This window comes from Mesoplodon bidens (genome assembly GCF_964165515.1).
Source record: "Mesoplodon bidens genome assembly, chromosome: 13".
NCBI classification, from domain to species: Eukaryota; Metazoa; Chordata; class Mammalia; order Artiodactyla; family Ziphiidae; genus Mesoplodon; species Mesoplodon bidens.
This window is the reverse complement of record NC_138169.1, coordinates 30890213-30905954: the sequence shown is the minus strand read 5'-3', so window position 1 is coordinate 30905954 and position 15742 is coordinate 30890213. Positions and strand designations below refer to the sequence as shown.

Genomic DNA, 15742 nt, shown 5'->3' with positions numbered 1-15742 from the left:
GCAGGTCTGATCTACCTTTTGCTCCAGAGGGAGACACTTTCTCAGTCTTCCAAGGCTATTCTCTATACAGATATCCTTGAAAAGATAGAATAAAGGGATTTAGTGCTTCTGCTTGCAAGATGTGCAGAAATGCAAGAGAGCTATAGAGAATTGTCTTCCAGCACACCTGTAAAGCCATTACCCACAGACAGCCATTAACATTTTGGAAAAAAAAATTTTTTTTGGTTTATATACTTCAAGCGTTTTTTTGTTTTTTTTTCTTTTTTTCTAGGTAAATTTTTACCTCGTTTTTTTCCTATCTTCTTGAGTTGGTAAAGGCTACCAGCACATTGTTTAATATCAGCAGTGATAGAAGATCATTCTTGTTTTGCCATTAATACTTTCATTGCTATGTATGATAGCTGTTGTAGGTTATTGAAAGAAAATCATTAATATAAATGAAAAAGACTTAAACTATTGTAAAATAAAAAAAGTCTGACTCTGTTAGGTTTATTATGTCATGGATATGAAAGAAGAATGTGCCAGCGATTCTCTCCTGAATTGACAAGAGTATTTATACCATTTGATGATATAGAAATTTTAAGACAATCAGAAATAGCTATTTCTTTTGAAAGTTACTTTCCCCATATCTGAAAATAATTTTTATTGTTAAGATTCTCACAAAAACACTTTGTTCAAGTAACACTTTTAAGGACAATTTTATTTTACAGAGAACAGAATAAGTTGGTAGCAGGAATGAATATTCACACTAATCACCATATTGCACAGGAGAGTATGATTGATAAATTCTTGTGAACATTTTTCATTTAACATATTAAATTGGTTTCTCTTGTTTTATGGCACAGAACAGTATCTTTACTCACACAAGTGCAAGGGAGAAGGGACATCCTAATGTTTTTCTTAGATTCTTTTTTTAATAACAAAGATTTGTATTCTAAGACAAATCTCCAGAACTTTGTTGGCTAACCATTTTACTAATCATGCCTTTTTGTTTCTGATTCTTTGACATCTGGGACCTCAGTGACCCTGGGGAGACTGCCCTTCCCAGGGCTACTCAGTTCTCAGAGATAATAAACAACTTATGTGTGACCACACCTTTCATATGCAAACCAACCAATCCAGAGTCCATCCCCAACCACCAACTCTATCCAGCTCTCACACTCTGGGCCACTATCCCCCTGCCCTAATAACAGTCACCCCAGAACCAGGTGCCAGACAACTAGACAAACAACACCTATACCCTAGAGTCTGCTGAAATTATGCAAACTAGCCAACCCTAAACCTGCTTGCTCTGCCTTGCCTTTTTCTTCCTGTGGAAACCTCAACAAAAGCTTTGACTCACATTTCCTTCCCCTCTCTCTGCTTCCTGAACCTCCTAGGTGCTTCCCCCGGTGGCACCTCATGGTGCGGCATGCCCCCTCTTCTTGGGAGCTGTGAGTAACAAACTCTCTTTTCAGTGGCAGCGTTCTCTTGATCTGTTGGCCTCACTATACCAGAATAATAATAAAATCAACGTTTTAAAACAACCTTATAAGCAAAAGGCATGCCTGTGAAGCTCCATTTCATTAGCAGAAGTAAAAAAACAGCTCAAGAGGATTTTCCTTTACACCTGGGAAATAAATACTTTTATTCTTCACTAATCTTTACCAGTTAAGATATAAGGAAGTCACATTCTTTTCCTAATTTGCTAATAGGTTTATCAAGAATGAATGTAGGGTCTATTTACATGTCATTGTCACCTATTAACATCATAATAAGATTTTTCCTTAATCTTTTGATATAATGAATTGTCTTGAGGTTTTCTAATAATGAACTATTCTTATATTCTTTGGGTGAATCCTGCTTGATTATGATATATTATCTTTCTAAGGCACTGAGTTTGATTGGACAGTTTATTGTTTCATTTATTTCATAAGCAATTTAGTGTATAATTTCTATCTTGAACCCTTCTTTGGTATTAGTTCTATTTCGCACTTGTAAAATGGATTGGTTATCTTCTAATCTTATTTCTGTGTTGTAGTATTGTTTATATGAAATGGGAAATATATTTTCCCTGAATTTTTAATTTAAAACCTCTCGTAAAATCTTCTGGAATAGGTACCTTTTTTAGACTTAAAATCTTTGGCTGTATATTGTTTTCTGTGATCATAGGTCTATTCAGGTTTTCTATTTCTTTCATGAGCCAGTGTTTAGTAACACATGTTTTCCAAGAAAACAATCCATTTTTCCAGGCCTGAAAATTGTAATTGTATAAAAATGAATACAGTATTTTTTTTTTTTTTTTGCGGTACGCGGGCCTCTCACTGTTGTAGCCTCTCCCGTTGCAGAGCACAGGCTCCGGACGTGCAGGCTCAGCGACCATGGCTCATGTGCCCAGCCGCTCCGCGGCATGTGGGATCTTCCCGGACCGGGGCACGAACCCGTGTCCCCTGCATCGGTAGGCAGACTCTCAACCACTGCGCCACCAGGGAAGCTCTGAATACAGTATTTTTTTGTAACTTTTTAATATCCCCTCTGGAATTGTATTTTAGGTCTCAATCCCAGTCTTTTTTTTTTTCCTGGTTTTTTTTTTCCCTCTTCTTATTTTCGTGATTAGACTCACTAAAAGCTTTATTATATTGCTCTTTTTGAATCATCTTTTCATTGATAAATTCTACTTTTTAAAAAATTCAGTATTTTTTTATGCCCCTTCTTCCCACTCTTCCTTCCTTTATTTTCTGGCTTGGGTCGAAAGCTCGTGTCTTCTGCAGTCTGAGTCTACTTCTCATTTTTTTCTGAAAATCTCTATGGTTATGATATCTATCATTTATTATCATAGTTTTTATGCTCACCTGCTAGGTGATGTGGCTTAGTTCTTAGTATCTAGCATGTTTTTCCAAAGGAGTTGTCATAACCCAGTTAGATGTGCTGTATGTACCAATTCAGATGTTGGATCATAAGAGTGAACTTGGCAATTGCTGTAGGCATAAGGGTAGGATACTTTATCTAAATGAGTGGACACATGGTATTAATAAAATACAATCTGCTTAATTCAATCTAGACTGTTTTTTCTTATTTATATATTTGTTTATTGGTGATGATGTCTTTCTTAGACATAGAGTTCCATTATATTCAAGATATTTTGTTTTATTGTTATTTTTAAATTTTATTACTAAGTAAAAGGGAATATGAAATAAGTTAGAAAACACATTATGATTGTTGAAAGTGGGCCTTAAGGACATTGAAGACAATGATGGTTTGTAGTAATACTCTTTCTACTTTATATAAAGTATTTTTTAATACTGTATTGCTCAGCTAATATTGTTTTAAGTTTATTCATATTTAATTTTTTAATAGAGTAAAGACAAGATTGCATCCTATAGCAAAACTCCAAAAATTGATCGGAGTGATATGGGCAAGGAGATGAAAGAGAAATCGTCCATGAAACGTAAACTTCCTTTTACCATCAGCCCATCAAGAAATGAAGAACGAGATTCAGACACAGGTAGGAAATTTTGTTGTTTTCTGGTAAAATCATAATCCTTCTTTTACTGTGATTTTCTTTATCATTCCTCGTTCACTGCATTTTAGAGAGAAATATTTGTATTTCAGACTTTCAGGTTTATCATTGGGGCAGAAATTCATATATTCCTCACCCAGATTTGATTTCTATCATAGATAAAAGCAATTAGCTTTTTTTCTTAGTCTCAGTGTTTATTACAAATTTCTTACTACTTTAAGAACTTAATTTCTTGGGGAGCATTTCAGTGAAGAAAATTTACTCAGTAATATGGAGCATTGATACGGTAGATTTGAGAAAAAGCTGTGGAGTTTTTGTGAACAAATTGCTGAACCCACCAAAGAAAGAAAGTTTAGGCATTTTAGATTCAGAAATGAATCAGAAATATGTCCCTTTCAAAAAAAAAAAGAAGAAAAATATTGAGGCTTCCTAAGCCCAGTTCATAGTACATTTTTCCTCAAAAACTTTTCCTATATCAGGAATGGTACTTGACATCAATAAATCCCAGTTATTCATAATAGATTAAAACCTTATTACCACTATCTAATAAATTACTAGGTTGTATTTTAACCCTGAACTAATCGTTTCTTGAAACTAATATAAACTTGAATGTTCATTATATGTTTATCATAATTGTTTTAGCCCCTGAATGAAGTATTGGTAATGAACTATTCTTAAGAATGTTTTAGTTTCACTCAAAATCAGTGTTACATGCTAAATTTATGTACAGAGATCATATCCTACTTTTATCTTTCTAGCCATCTTAATCATCAGTATGGGAATGATCTTGACTCCAGAATCTGTGAAAATAGACTTTTTGAAAGACTATTTTCAAAAACCTAGACTTGTGAAACTCCTTGTGCTAATCTTTAGAAAATACTTAATTTTAGTATACACTGTTAGTAAGTAGGTTTCCTTTTGTGTATTTGGCTGTTTCTCTTAGCTTGGACTAAAAATTTTTCTTAAACGCTTATGACATTTTTAAACTTTGAAAATTGCTTTTTTGAGTGATTAAGAAATTATGTGCTTTGTTCATTTTAAGTTACACTGTCTTCTAGAGGTTCAGAATCTTTCTTTCCTTTATTTTTTTTTTTTTTGAAGCTTGAGGCTCCTTATTGTTTTATTTTATTTATTTATTTATTTATTTATTTATTTTTGCGGTACGCGGGCCTCTCACTGTTGTGGCCTCTCTCGTTGCGGAGCACAGGCTCCGGATGCGCAGGCTCAGCAGCCATGGCTCACGGGCCCAGCCGCTCCACGGCATGTGGTATCTTCCCGGACCGGGGCAAGAACCTGTGTCCCCTGCATTGGCAGGCGGACTCTCAACCACTGCGCCACCAGGGAAGCCCTTGACTCTCCTTATTTTTACGCATTGTTCTCAAGGTATTACTAGGTCACTTAGCTGAGAAGAAGGTGCTTCTGTGCCTTCAAATATACAAGATTTAACTTGTCTCATACTCTCTCCTTAGAAACCCTTTTGCTAGTCATTTTTAAAGTACTTACATTAACCAGGTTTTGTTTTCCAGTGACAGTGATAATCCTACTAGTAGTTTGAAGAAGGGACTTAGAAATAAGTTTTCAAAATAATACACTTCCCGTGAGAACCTTTGTTATTAGATCCAGTGGGTTATTTGTCTTTTATTTAGTGTAAAATAAAAGAAAGACTTAGGAAGACATGAACTTTAGGCACTGAATAAACATAGTCTAATTCATATTTTATTGATTGGATTATATGCTTATCCCCTGCTACAGTCTTTCCACTATTTGAATTTAGTGGGACATTGCAGCTCTCTCTAAGACTGTTTCATAAAACAAACTATTATTTTATTTTATTTTTTTTTGAAAAGGTTACATGGCTAACATTAAATGAGATTTTGATGGATTTAAACTTGTATATCTATATTTTTGGTAGGCTGAATTTATAAATTTTAGTAAATAACAGATGAACGCTTTAGTTTTGCATGCACACACATACACACACATCCAAAGCATTAAGAAGAATTTCCCCAGGCCCAAGGCAAAACGTCTTATTTTCATAATTTTTAAAAAAGAGTCCAGAGTACCATTAACTGATATTTCCCATATGAAAGATAATTATAGCACCAAACCCCGTATTTGACATTGATCTTTTTAAAATGTTAAATCATTAGCTGAAACTATACAGAATAAACTATAAAAGGGAGAAATACTTACAACATATATGACAACCCTTATCTTATTATAATTAGTAATTAAAGTTCTCTTAAATGTGAAGAGAAAAATACAGAAATGGGAGAATGGACAAAAGATACAAACAAGTAGTTCAGAACAAGAGAATTACGGTTGGTGAAGAAATATATGAAATGTATTAATAGTACTCAAAGAAATAGAGTTTACAATGATTGACAAAACTGTCGTTGGCTTAAATGATACAAACTGGTCACTGGTTTGAAATAGGAACTTGCTTTAGTTTGTCTAAATTATGGAACTACCTTATTGAAGGTAGATATAACAGCATATGTTAAAAACTAAAAGTTTGTTAACATTTGACTTATTCTTTCTTTTGTCATTTATTCTATATAAATAATTATTGATGAGAGTAAAAATTATCTTCAAGTATATTTCTCTCAGCTTTCTTTATAATAGAAAAAACAAAACAGGAAAAGATTGTCAAGAAATGTAGGATTTGTTAAATTATGGTAAATCCAATGAAGAAATATGATCTTTTACCCTTAAAAATAACATTGTAGAAGAATAAACTGTATGGAAAGATGTTCATAGTATACAAAGTAAAAATGTAGGTTATGAAATAATATGTACTGTTTGCATTATGTCATATTCTTTATATTTGTATGCATATGCACACAGGACATACATTAACACACATACAGAAAGATAAGATTGTTTAAATATAAAGACTGTTTCATTGTAGAACTAACCCTAAACCTAGTGGGTTTATTAAAGGTCCTGAACAAAAATGTAAATATTATAAGCCCTGACTTAGGTGAAAAATAAAAGAATAGGGAGTGGGGAATAAGGAGAAAATGCTAAGAGTGGTACACAACTCATCATCTCTCATAGCAAGGGATTAACTGAAATTGTCTGAAACTGAAATATGTTTTTAATCTTTAAAACTTTGAATCTTTAAAATTTTACCTATATGTTTATATATGTGTGTGTTTATATTTTAGTATATGGTATCTCTTATAGAGAAGAGCAACTCCTTTAGTTTCTTTTCTTTTTATGTTGGATTAAACTAAAGTTAATCTTACAGATTTTTATTTAAATATAGCACATATGAATGATATTTTCTTATTCCTACGTAAGTTGATTTCTCTCTCTCTCTCTCTCTCTCTCTCTCTACTAGTTCCTCTGTCTTTATATACATTTAGAAGGATGCTTGGCATGATGCTCATGAGATGTTAACATTTTGTTTCCAGGATTTGGGATGATTTGTTACTTTCTTCTTTGTATTCTTTATATGCCTTGAATTTTTAAAATAATAAACATACATTATTTTTATAAAACACGGTCGTTATTTTTTTTAAGACATTCATATTGTCCAGGGAAGATTCAGTGGTCCTCAAAATCAGCAGTAATGCCATCAACTGGCTGAGTCATTCCTAGTCTTCATTTTGAGATACCCTAGTGTGTCTTAAACTTTCCAAATTGTCAATTATTTAATGTTTATTTTTTTTAAAAGATAGCACTTTCTAGAAAAGAAATTCACATAAAGTTTGGGGGAAAATTACAGCATAATTCAAAGTCATGCCAGTGAGTTCTTACAGCTGTATCATAGTACTGTTCATTTCAGCAAATCTCCAGTATATCTACTTATATCATTCCAGTATCAACCCCACATTGTCCTATCCTATTAGAGAATTCTTATAAATTTTGTCCCATGAAATGTTGAGGCCAATCTGTACAATGACTCATTGAACCTATGGAAGCAACTACTTCTTATCTAGAAGACAAATTATTTCTTACAGCTACTGCATCAGCTTGCTTTATCACCTACTTTTAGCTTTTACTTTTAATCTTTCCTAGTCTAGAATCCTGACCAGATAAGTTATTGTAATTATAACAGAGGGAAATCATAGCGTAGTGTTTATTATCAGAAGCTTTGGAGTCTGACAGACTATTGTTGAGTCCTTGCTCAGCCACCTACTAGCCCTGGCCAAATTAGTTGAGTTCCTTGTAAGTCCCAATTTTCTCATCTATAAAAGTGCATATAATACCAACTTCAGAAAATTGTGACCTGTAAGTGACATATCATGTAAAATCAGTTTGTGATACATTAATTAAAACAAAACTAATACTGACTTAAATAGATAGAGATTTTTTTCATCTAATGCGGTAAGACCAGGCATAGGCAGTCCAGAGTTGGTATAGCAGTTCAGTAACACCGTCAAGGACTGGGCTCTTTTCATCTTTCTGCTCTGCTACCCTTAGCTCATACGTAGCCTTTGTCCTTAAGCATTTTGCCTTATAGTCACAGGATATATCCTTCCTGGGCAGAAAAGAGGAGAGGAAGGACCAAAGACAGGGGTATATTTCTCCCAGAGAGACTTTTGCCTTTTTACTCATGAAACAACCTCCCTAGAAACTTTTGCCTGCACCTCAACTGGTTAGGCTCCCCTAGTTGCTGGGGAGTCTGAAAAGTCGAATATTTTTGAGCTGGGCATATTGTCACCCTGATCAAAATTGGAGTATTCCTAGTAAGGGGAGAATGAATACTGAAGTAGGCACCTTATAATACTGTTACTGTATATAAAATTTTTGACATAGTAATTAATAACTGATAACTGCTATTATCTTTAAGTTATTAATGTTTCTACCTAAGGGAACTTTTTTCCTACACTATCCGTCATAAAATCATACTTATTTTCTTTCCTAGACTAATGGCATCCAAAGGATGCCGTGACAATCCCTTAACTTGAGAGTACTGAGCAATTATCTTGAGGCTACACGTGAGTGAATCTCTTCTTAGCCTCCAAACTAAATTTGCAATTATTTTGTTGTGAGTAATGCCATAGAGTATCTTTGCAGATTGTATTTTTATTATACCCTGAATTTTTTCTTTATTATTCATTCCCAAGAGTACGTTTACAGGGTTAAAAGGGTAAAACATTTCTATAACGTTTCTTCAAAATAGTTATACATAGTTATAAAGGCTCCAGCAGTATATTTATGTTCTTTAGTCTCAAATAACATCATGGCACTTGTTTTTCTTTAGGGTTGATAGCTCTAAGTATCTATAGGGATAAACCAATAGTACTTCATTTTAGTTTGCATGTTTAGATAAGTAAAAAAAATACAACATTCTTTACTTTTTAAAAAATATTTGTTTCTTCTTAATAGACATTATTTATTTCCTTACTGATTTTTTTTCTTGTGGCATATGTAAGTAATATGTAAATAAATGTGGTAGGAGAAAATGTAAAGAGACACAATATGATCTGTTCCCAAAGTCCGTGGTCGCAGTTGTAGAGTATGTTCAAATGTTTTGAACTAAATCTCTGCCAGCCAGCCATAGAAGGCCTACTTTCCCGAGGCTTTGGATGCCATTAAAGGATTTACCCTATTTAATGACACAAGCAAATTTGGAGAGGAAAACTTTAAAAAAAAAGAAAGAAAGAAAACAAACAAAAAGAAAACACGTAATTTTTCTGGTAACTGTGTTAAAGTAGCAGATAAAATTAGTGCTTTGCTTAATAAGGATAGTCCTCTTTTGGTGCTCTTCGTGGTGATTATTTATTATAGATTTACTCTGTCCCTTTCCCTGATATTTTATTATAAAAATTTTCAAACGCAGTGCACACTCTTAAAATCATTCTTGATATTTTTCTTACTCTCTTGCAATCCAGAACAGAATATTAACTTAAAAAGATGGCTTGTACAACAAGGATTTACTTTATAGTACAGGAACTGTATTCAGTATCTTGTAATAACCTATAATGGAAATCTGAAAAATACATATATATATATATAATGAATCACTTTGCTGTACACCTGAAACCAACACAGTATTGTAAATCAACTATACTTCAACTGAAAACAAAAAAGATGGCTTTTAAAATATAGGTATTGCTTGTCTTGCCTTGCTGCAAAGAACATATCAGGGTGAGAGAATTGCTCTGCTTAGCACTCAGTGTTTTACAAAAACCTCATAGATAACAATAGTCTCATTATGGTCTAGTCTCAGTATAGCACTGAAGGAAGAAGTAGTTGAGTAAAAGGACAGGATATGGAAGCTTTTAACTTTCTAGCTCCTTAATTAAATCTTTATAAGAATACACATGCAAACGCCCCCAAAATAAGCATACTCATTTGAGTAAAAGCCAAAAAGGTGTGTGGAGTCTGGATGGATTAATTACTTCCAAAGGAAGGTTTGGATAAACTACTTCCTTATATTAATGAATATAATTGAAAGTTTATTTTATCCACTATTCTTTCATCTGTCACAGTAATATGATCTGCTTTCAATAATCCATTTAATTCGATTTGGTGCAACTTATTAGTTGTCCCTTTTTCTTTGCTTTGCAACCTATGGAGCCCTTTTAAAATTTTTGCTTATCTTTAAATGAAATGACAAATATTCTTCATAGAATTCTTCTAGTTGCTAACTTAATGGGTTAAATTTTGAAATATAAGTGTTTATTGAAAGGCTTGTAATTCAGTCCATTTACCCACTTGCTCTAGAATTGGTCTAAATATTATTTTATTAACGATTTCCCCTTTGATTGAGTAAGCCATCTCATCACTAAACTTTTAGGCTTATCTTCAAATTTTTCAAATACTATGTTTAGGAGTTGTTCTCTAAATTGGTTTTTTTCCCAACACTTTTGTTTCCTTACACCTAACAACTTATGAATAACGTCTGTAATGATCATCCTGGAGAGAAGACCATAAGCCAATAAATTGAGAATATGAAGATCAGAATAATATTATGTTGAGTTAAAACAGCATATTGTTTGTAAGTAAAATTATTTGCTCTGGCCATACTGCCAGAAGTCAGTTCTCTAATTTATTGAGTTGTTAGGCAGCATTCCATATTCTTAGCTGATAAACTTTGTTTTGATTTAGGCTACTTTCTTTCTAAGATGTCTTTTGTAGTGGTCAGTAATAATTCATGTTATTTGAAATGTTTATAAATTATAGAAAGGTCCGTGGTCTAGAATGATACTGTAGTCCGAAATGTTCTATTGTCTTCTGAATAGTTTTGGCACTCATAGAACAAAAAGAATGATGCAAGTCCATTCAAGTTTTCTAAAGACAAATTCTAAACAGAAAAACACGATAAGAGTACTGCCTCTTTTATCATTATTCAGAGATTGAAAAAATATATCCTCAAAAGAGATGATATGTTTTAATAAGCAGCCTCAGTAATAACTATTATTGCAAACTACGTGGTTGACTTTTTCAACTTTAAGATCAAAGAAACTGAAATCTTAGGTATTGGCCAAATCTGTGTTTGAAATGTACTTTTGGCTTTACCTTAAAAATTATCTTTTGGGAAAACAATGATACATCATTGTGGTCTTTTGAAAAATGTTGGTTTGTTGAATTCTGCATTTCCCTTCGTATGCTTTTTTCTTTTCTCCTGTCTCTTCTTATTCTGTAGATTCAGATCCAGGACATACAAGTGAAAATTGGGGGGAGAGACTTATGTCTTCTTACAGGACATACTCAGGTAATTAGATTATCAGGGGCTCCTGTTTAGCCAGTGGTTTCTGTCACATTTATAATTAATTATTGTACTATAAGTAACTTATTTTCAAACCAGTATATAGGTATCTGTGGTTGAATAAGTGAACTATATGAGTGACGCAAGATTTTCCAGTCTTCATTTGAGATCTCCAGTGCATCATGTCCAAGACATGCTCTGTGTGAACGTTACAAGCAGGACTCCTGCACACAGCCACTCAGGTGTGCAGCGCAACCTGGGGGCACCATTCATGTAGAAAAGTGTGAAAGTCACTGCCTTGGAGTTGTGATGTGCAGCAACGCCTGTGGGAAGGTGCCCAGGGTCCTTAGTGTCTTAGCTGTATGCCCATCACACGGTATACCATGTGTAGTGATTTTGATAGACAGTGTCATCTTACTCTTCAAACATGCAGTGTTTTTTTAAAAACACATCTAAAAATTTTCAGTTGACCTCTCTAGTGTATTGACTTTGCTGCCCCTGTTGAATTTAAAAGTAGATTAAAACACCAGGTTTCCTGGAGAAATGCCATTAAAGAGTAAATGTATCCCCTAGTATGTGAAAACTAAATTAGTTAAGTGTTTTGATTATTGTTTTTTTAGTTTTTAATGAGCTTACATTCTTATGTCTGAACTTTTTAAATGCAAAATATTGTTCAGTCCCTGAATGTCCAGTTTTTAGCATGTGACATTTAACTCTAAAAGCTGAAATAAAATTTCTGTTTCTGATATACCTTGTATTCATTTAAAAAATTTGTGGGGTTGGTATAGAACCAAATAATTATTCTTAAAATTATGCTGAAAGCTGTTAATTGAGCTGATGAGTCAGTAATACTTAGTTATCAAAACTTTGGGGTGGGAGGCAAGTTTACAATCTGCCTTAAATTGAACAGACCTACACTTTCTGTGGAGTTAGGTGTACTTTTCTAAAATGGGGCTCCTAAGTACCAAGGTGCACCTAGAAGAGCTGTATGTAATGAAGCCATCCATGGTCTGAGGATCATTGCTGGAAATCAGAAGATATAAGCACCCATCTGTCAAAGATTGTGTAGATACTTCATAACCAGAGAGTAATTGGCAACGTTTTTCCTCAGAATTGAAGTATATATACATTCTAAATGTGATTGATTTAATTATGTTCATCTGTATTTGAATCATAGCTCCCATTCTTTCATGCCTTATACAGTGACTGCTTTGTGGGAAAACGTCGTATTTAGTTTTTGAGACACTAATAGGCTTATAAGCTAGTTCCCCAAGAAAAACAATTTTGTCTCTTCTCCTTAATATACTTAATTGGGATGTGACAATGTTGAGCTTTCTGTTTATTCTGACAAGACCTGGAAAGAAAGCACTGATTTTCAGGATTATAAGACTGAGACACCTCTATAATTCTAAAGATCCTCTGAACTGTGAAATAAAGAATATTGGATTGTTGAAAAGTCCATATCTGTTTTTCTTTAGTCTTAAGTGAATCACCTGGATTTTTCTTTAAAAATCTCTTAAGGTGGCTGAGTGGAATTTCAAATCTGTTAGTATAGATTGAGTATATGTGTCAGTATTCCTGTGTTTAAATTTTAAAATTCTGATCTGTCATTCAAACAAATAAGTACGTATTTCAGATACTGAAAGTTGAAAAAATACCTAACTTTTTCTAATATTATCATATATGATCATTTTTTACTTATGACAGGTCAAAGGAAGTTCTTCACAGGATAGATCCCAGATAGTCAGATCTGAATGCTTTCAACTCACACTTTGGGACATACTAACCTAAGATTTATGATTTTGAAGAATGGTATATAGTTATCTCTAACCTAGCTATCTTGCACCAGCTCCTGTTCAGTTACCTTCTTTTCCTGTCTCATGTAAAGCATGAACTCAGACAAATGGCTAAGGTAACTCAGAAAAAATAGAGTTCATATTGAATGCTAGTATCTAATTTGAATTTTTGCTTGAATATTTGGAGTATATCCAATTTGTTTGTTCTTTTCCAGAATGTAGTAATTATATGTTTGCTCATTTGGCAGCATGGAATTTTAATAATGAATTCATAAGTGTCTCACTTTCTTCTGTAAACTGAGTGTATATCACTTTACAGCATAGTCTTTTTTTTTCTTTTTTTTAGGAGGTCATTACAGGTATAGAGGAACACAACTGATTTTTGCTTTTAATCTTAATCTAAATCTCACTGAATTTACTTTTTTTTTTTTTTTTTTTTTTTTTTTGGCTGTGCCTGCGCAGCATGCAGGATCTTAGTTCTCTGACCAGGTATCCAGCCTGCACCCCCTGCAGTGGAAGTGCAGAGTCTTAACCACTGGACCACCAGGGAAGTCCTAGAGCATATTCTTCTTAAAAGATTGTATTAAAATGCAGTTAATATCAAAAATCAATAGTTTTGCAAATGAGAAAATAAAAGACAAAATTTTTCCAAAATTTTAGGAAGTATTTTAAGGATAGATACTGTGTATTTTTAATTTTACTTCTTCCAATTACTAAACTATGTTTTTTCCTTAAAACAATTCTTCTACTTTCTTTAAAATTTTCACACTGTTAAATATTTTAATTTTGGACAAGAAGTACATTCATTATATTTAAAGATTTGTTATTCAGATGGAAAACTATTAAAATAACAATTGTGGTTTCTCATTAAATCTGAGAACCAAAGCATACAGAACGTTATTAGGAGAAAGTATATGTTTTAGAAAAAAACAGCCTTCTCCAAAAGACATATTTAGGGCTTTATAATACATTTAGTATGTTGGGTGAAGCACTGTGCTGAAACTGGCTTTATACTAATTGGATCATTAATGACAATGAAATGAGAAATAAGAAAATAATCTATTAGAACTATTAATAAAGGCTGACTTTAAAAATCTTGAAATTTTTTGTTTCTGTTACGTAAAATTTTGCAAATATCAACAAAATGGAAATTTTAAGAGCTATTGAATTTTGAGTGATTTGTGGGCAGCAGAGTTTAAACATTAGGACCTCTAATTTTTCTAGGTCATTAGGATGCCAGTTTATCCTAATTAACTAAGTGGTACACTGCAAGTTTTTATGTCTTAAATTATAGTACGGTAATATTTAAATAATATCAAATTTTATTAGTTTCTTGAAAATTTTACCAGATCAATAAATGCTTATCTCCTGGAGTAGTCTAGCTGCTGGCCACATCTGCCTGATGTGGCAGTCAAAACCACAATATTGACTACTAAGCCTTCTCTTCTTCCACTCATTTTTGCTGTTTTACATTTATTTAAAATTTTTACTAATTTATTTAATTTTGTAGCCCCTCTTTTTACCACAAACCTGGATCAGTAAATCCCAGATATTGGTACAGGGTTTCCCAAGAAATAAATGCCTAGACAGTTAATAGGCAGCTCATCTCACAGGGCCACTTGAATTAATTCCCAGAAAAGTCCTAAAGGAAGGAAGGAACAGACACCTGTATTTCTTTGACCTTGGAATCCAGTTCCATCTGAATTTTCTGTCACTTAATGGGAATGCTGGCTCCATTGCCAGAGATTTGCCAAATAGCTAAATCTGAGAGCTGACTTTATGATGGATCAAATCTCTGAAAAATCTTAGACATTTTTGAATCTGATCAGGATCTCTATTAACCATCCCCGGCCCCTTACCACACACATATAAAATCTTTAATTTGCTCATTTTTAGCTTTGATTAATACTGTTCCATGTTCAGCTGTCCTATGACTGAAATAAAGTGATTTGGCATTTTTTTTCAATAATTACTCCGTGTGATGTGCTTTGTCTTAAACACCTCCTTAGAAGATTGTACAGATTATTAGTGGAATTAGGGAGGTAATATGAAGGAACGTTGTTATATAAACTTATCAATAATAGAATAAAATTATAATGAATGAAAGAGGTATTTCAAAGATGTAAAACTAAGGAATGTTTGAAGTGTTATTTAATAGAACAAATCATTAAAAATTTTACTAGTACTAAATTTCCAAATGTTATTAATTTTCTGAAAATTACACAAGACTATTTTTTTCAAAGCATTCAGGAAGAAAATTGCTTATATAATAAAAGCCTAGTGCCCTTTTGTCTGCCTATTGCAAGTTCCTCTGTTACCCTTGTTTCTCATAAACATGTATCATCTATTTTTAAGAAGTCTCCTTAAGTTTTACTTTTGAGTGCTTACATTTGTTTCAGATTCTTACATATTTATTAATAATTCCAGAGAAAGAAGGTCCAGAAAAGAAGAAAACAAAAAAGGAAGCTGGAAATAAGAAGTCCACTCCAGTTAGCATTCTTTTTGGTTATCCACTCTCAGAGCGAAAGCAGATGGCACTTCTTATGCAGATGACAGCAAGAGACAACAGTCCAGGTGACACTTACCATCATCGAGTTCTTGTGTGTTCATAGTTTTCCTCATACTGTAGCTTTGTCTTGACAATTTTTTTTTATAATGACTGTCTTTGGATTTATTTTTATTTTTATTTTATTTACTTATTTTTGGCTGCGTTGGGTCTTCATTGCTGTGTGCGGGCTTTCTCTAGTTGCGGCGAGCGGGGGCTACTCTTCATTGTGATAT

At 33.1% G+C, this 15742-nt stretch overlaps 1 protein-coding gene across 4 annotated transcripts in view; it reads left to right on the top strand.

The window, feature by feature from the left end:
* The window catches only part of ANKRD12 (ankyrin repeat domain 12), a 114866-nt gene that overhangs the window by 36704 nt on the left and 62420 nt on the right, over nt 1-15742 (top strand). For 3 of the 4 annotated variants that reach the window (XM_081252216.1, XM_081252217.1, XM_081252215.1), the window contains exons 3-5: nt 3337-3484; nt 11103-11171; nt 15389-15535. In XM_081252216.1, the coding sequence (XP_081108342.1) occupies nt 3337-3484; nt 11103-11171; nt 15389-15535 (364 nt within the window). The remainder of the gene's footprint in view (nt 1-3336; nt 3485-11102; nt 11172-15388; nt 15536-15742) is intronic. The other variant, XM_081252218.1, reaches the window with a different exon arrangement.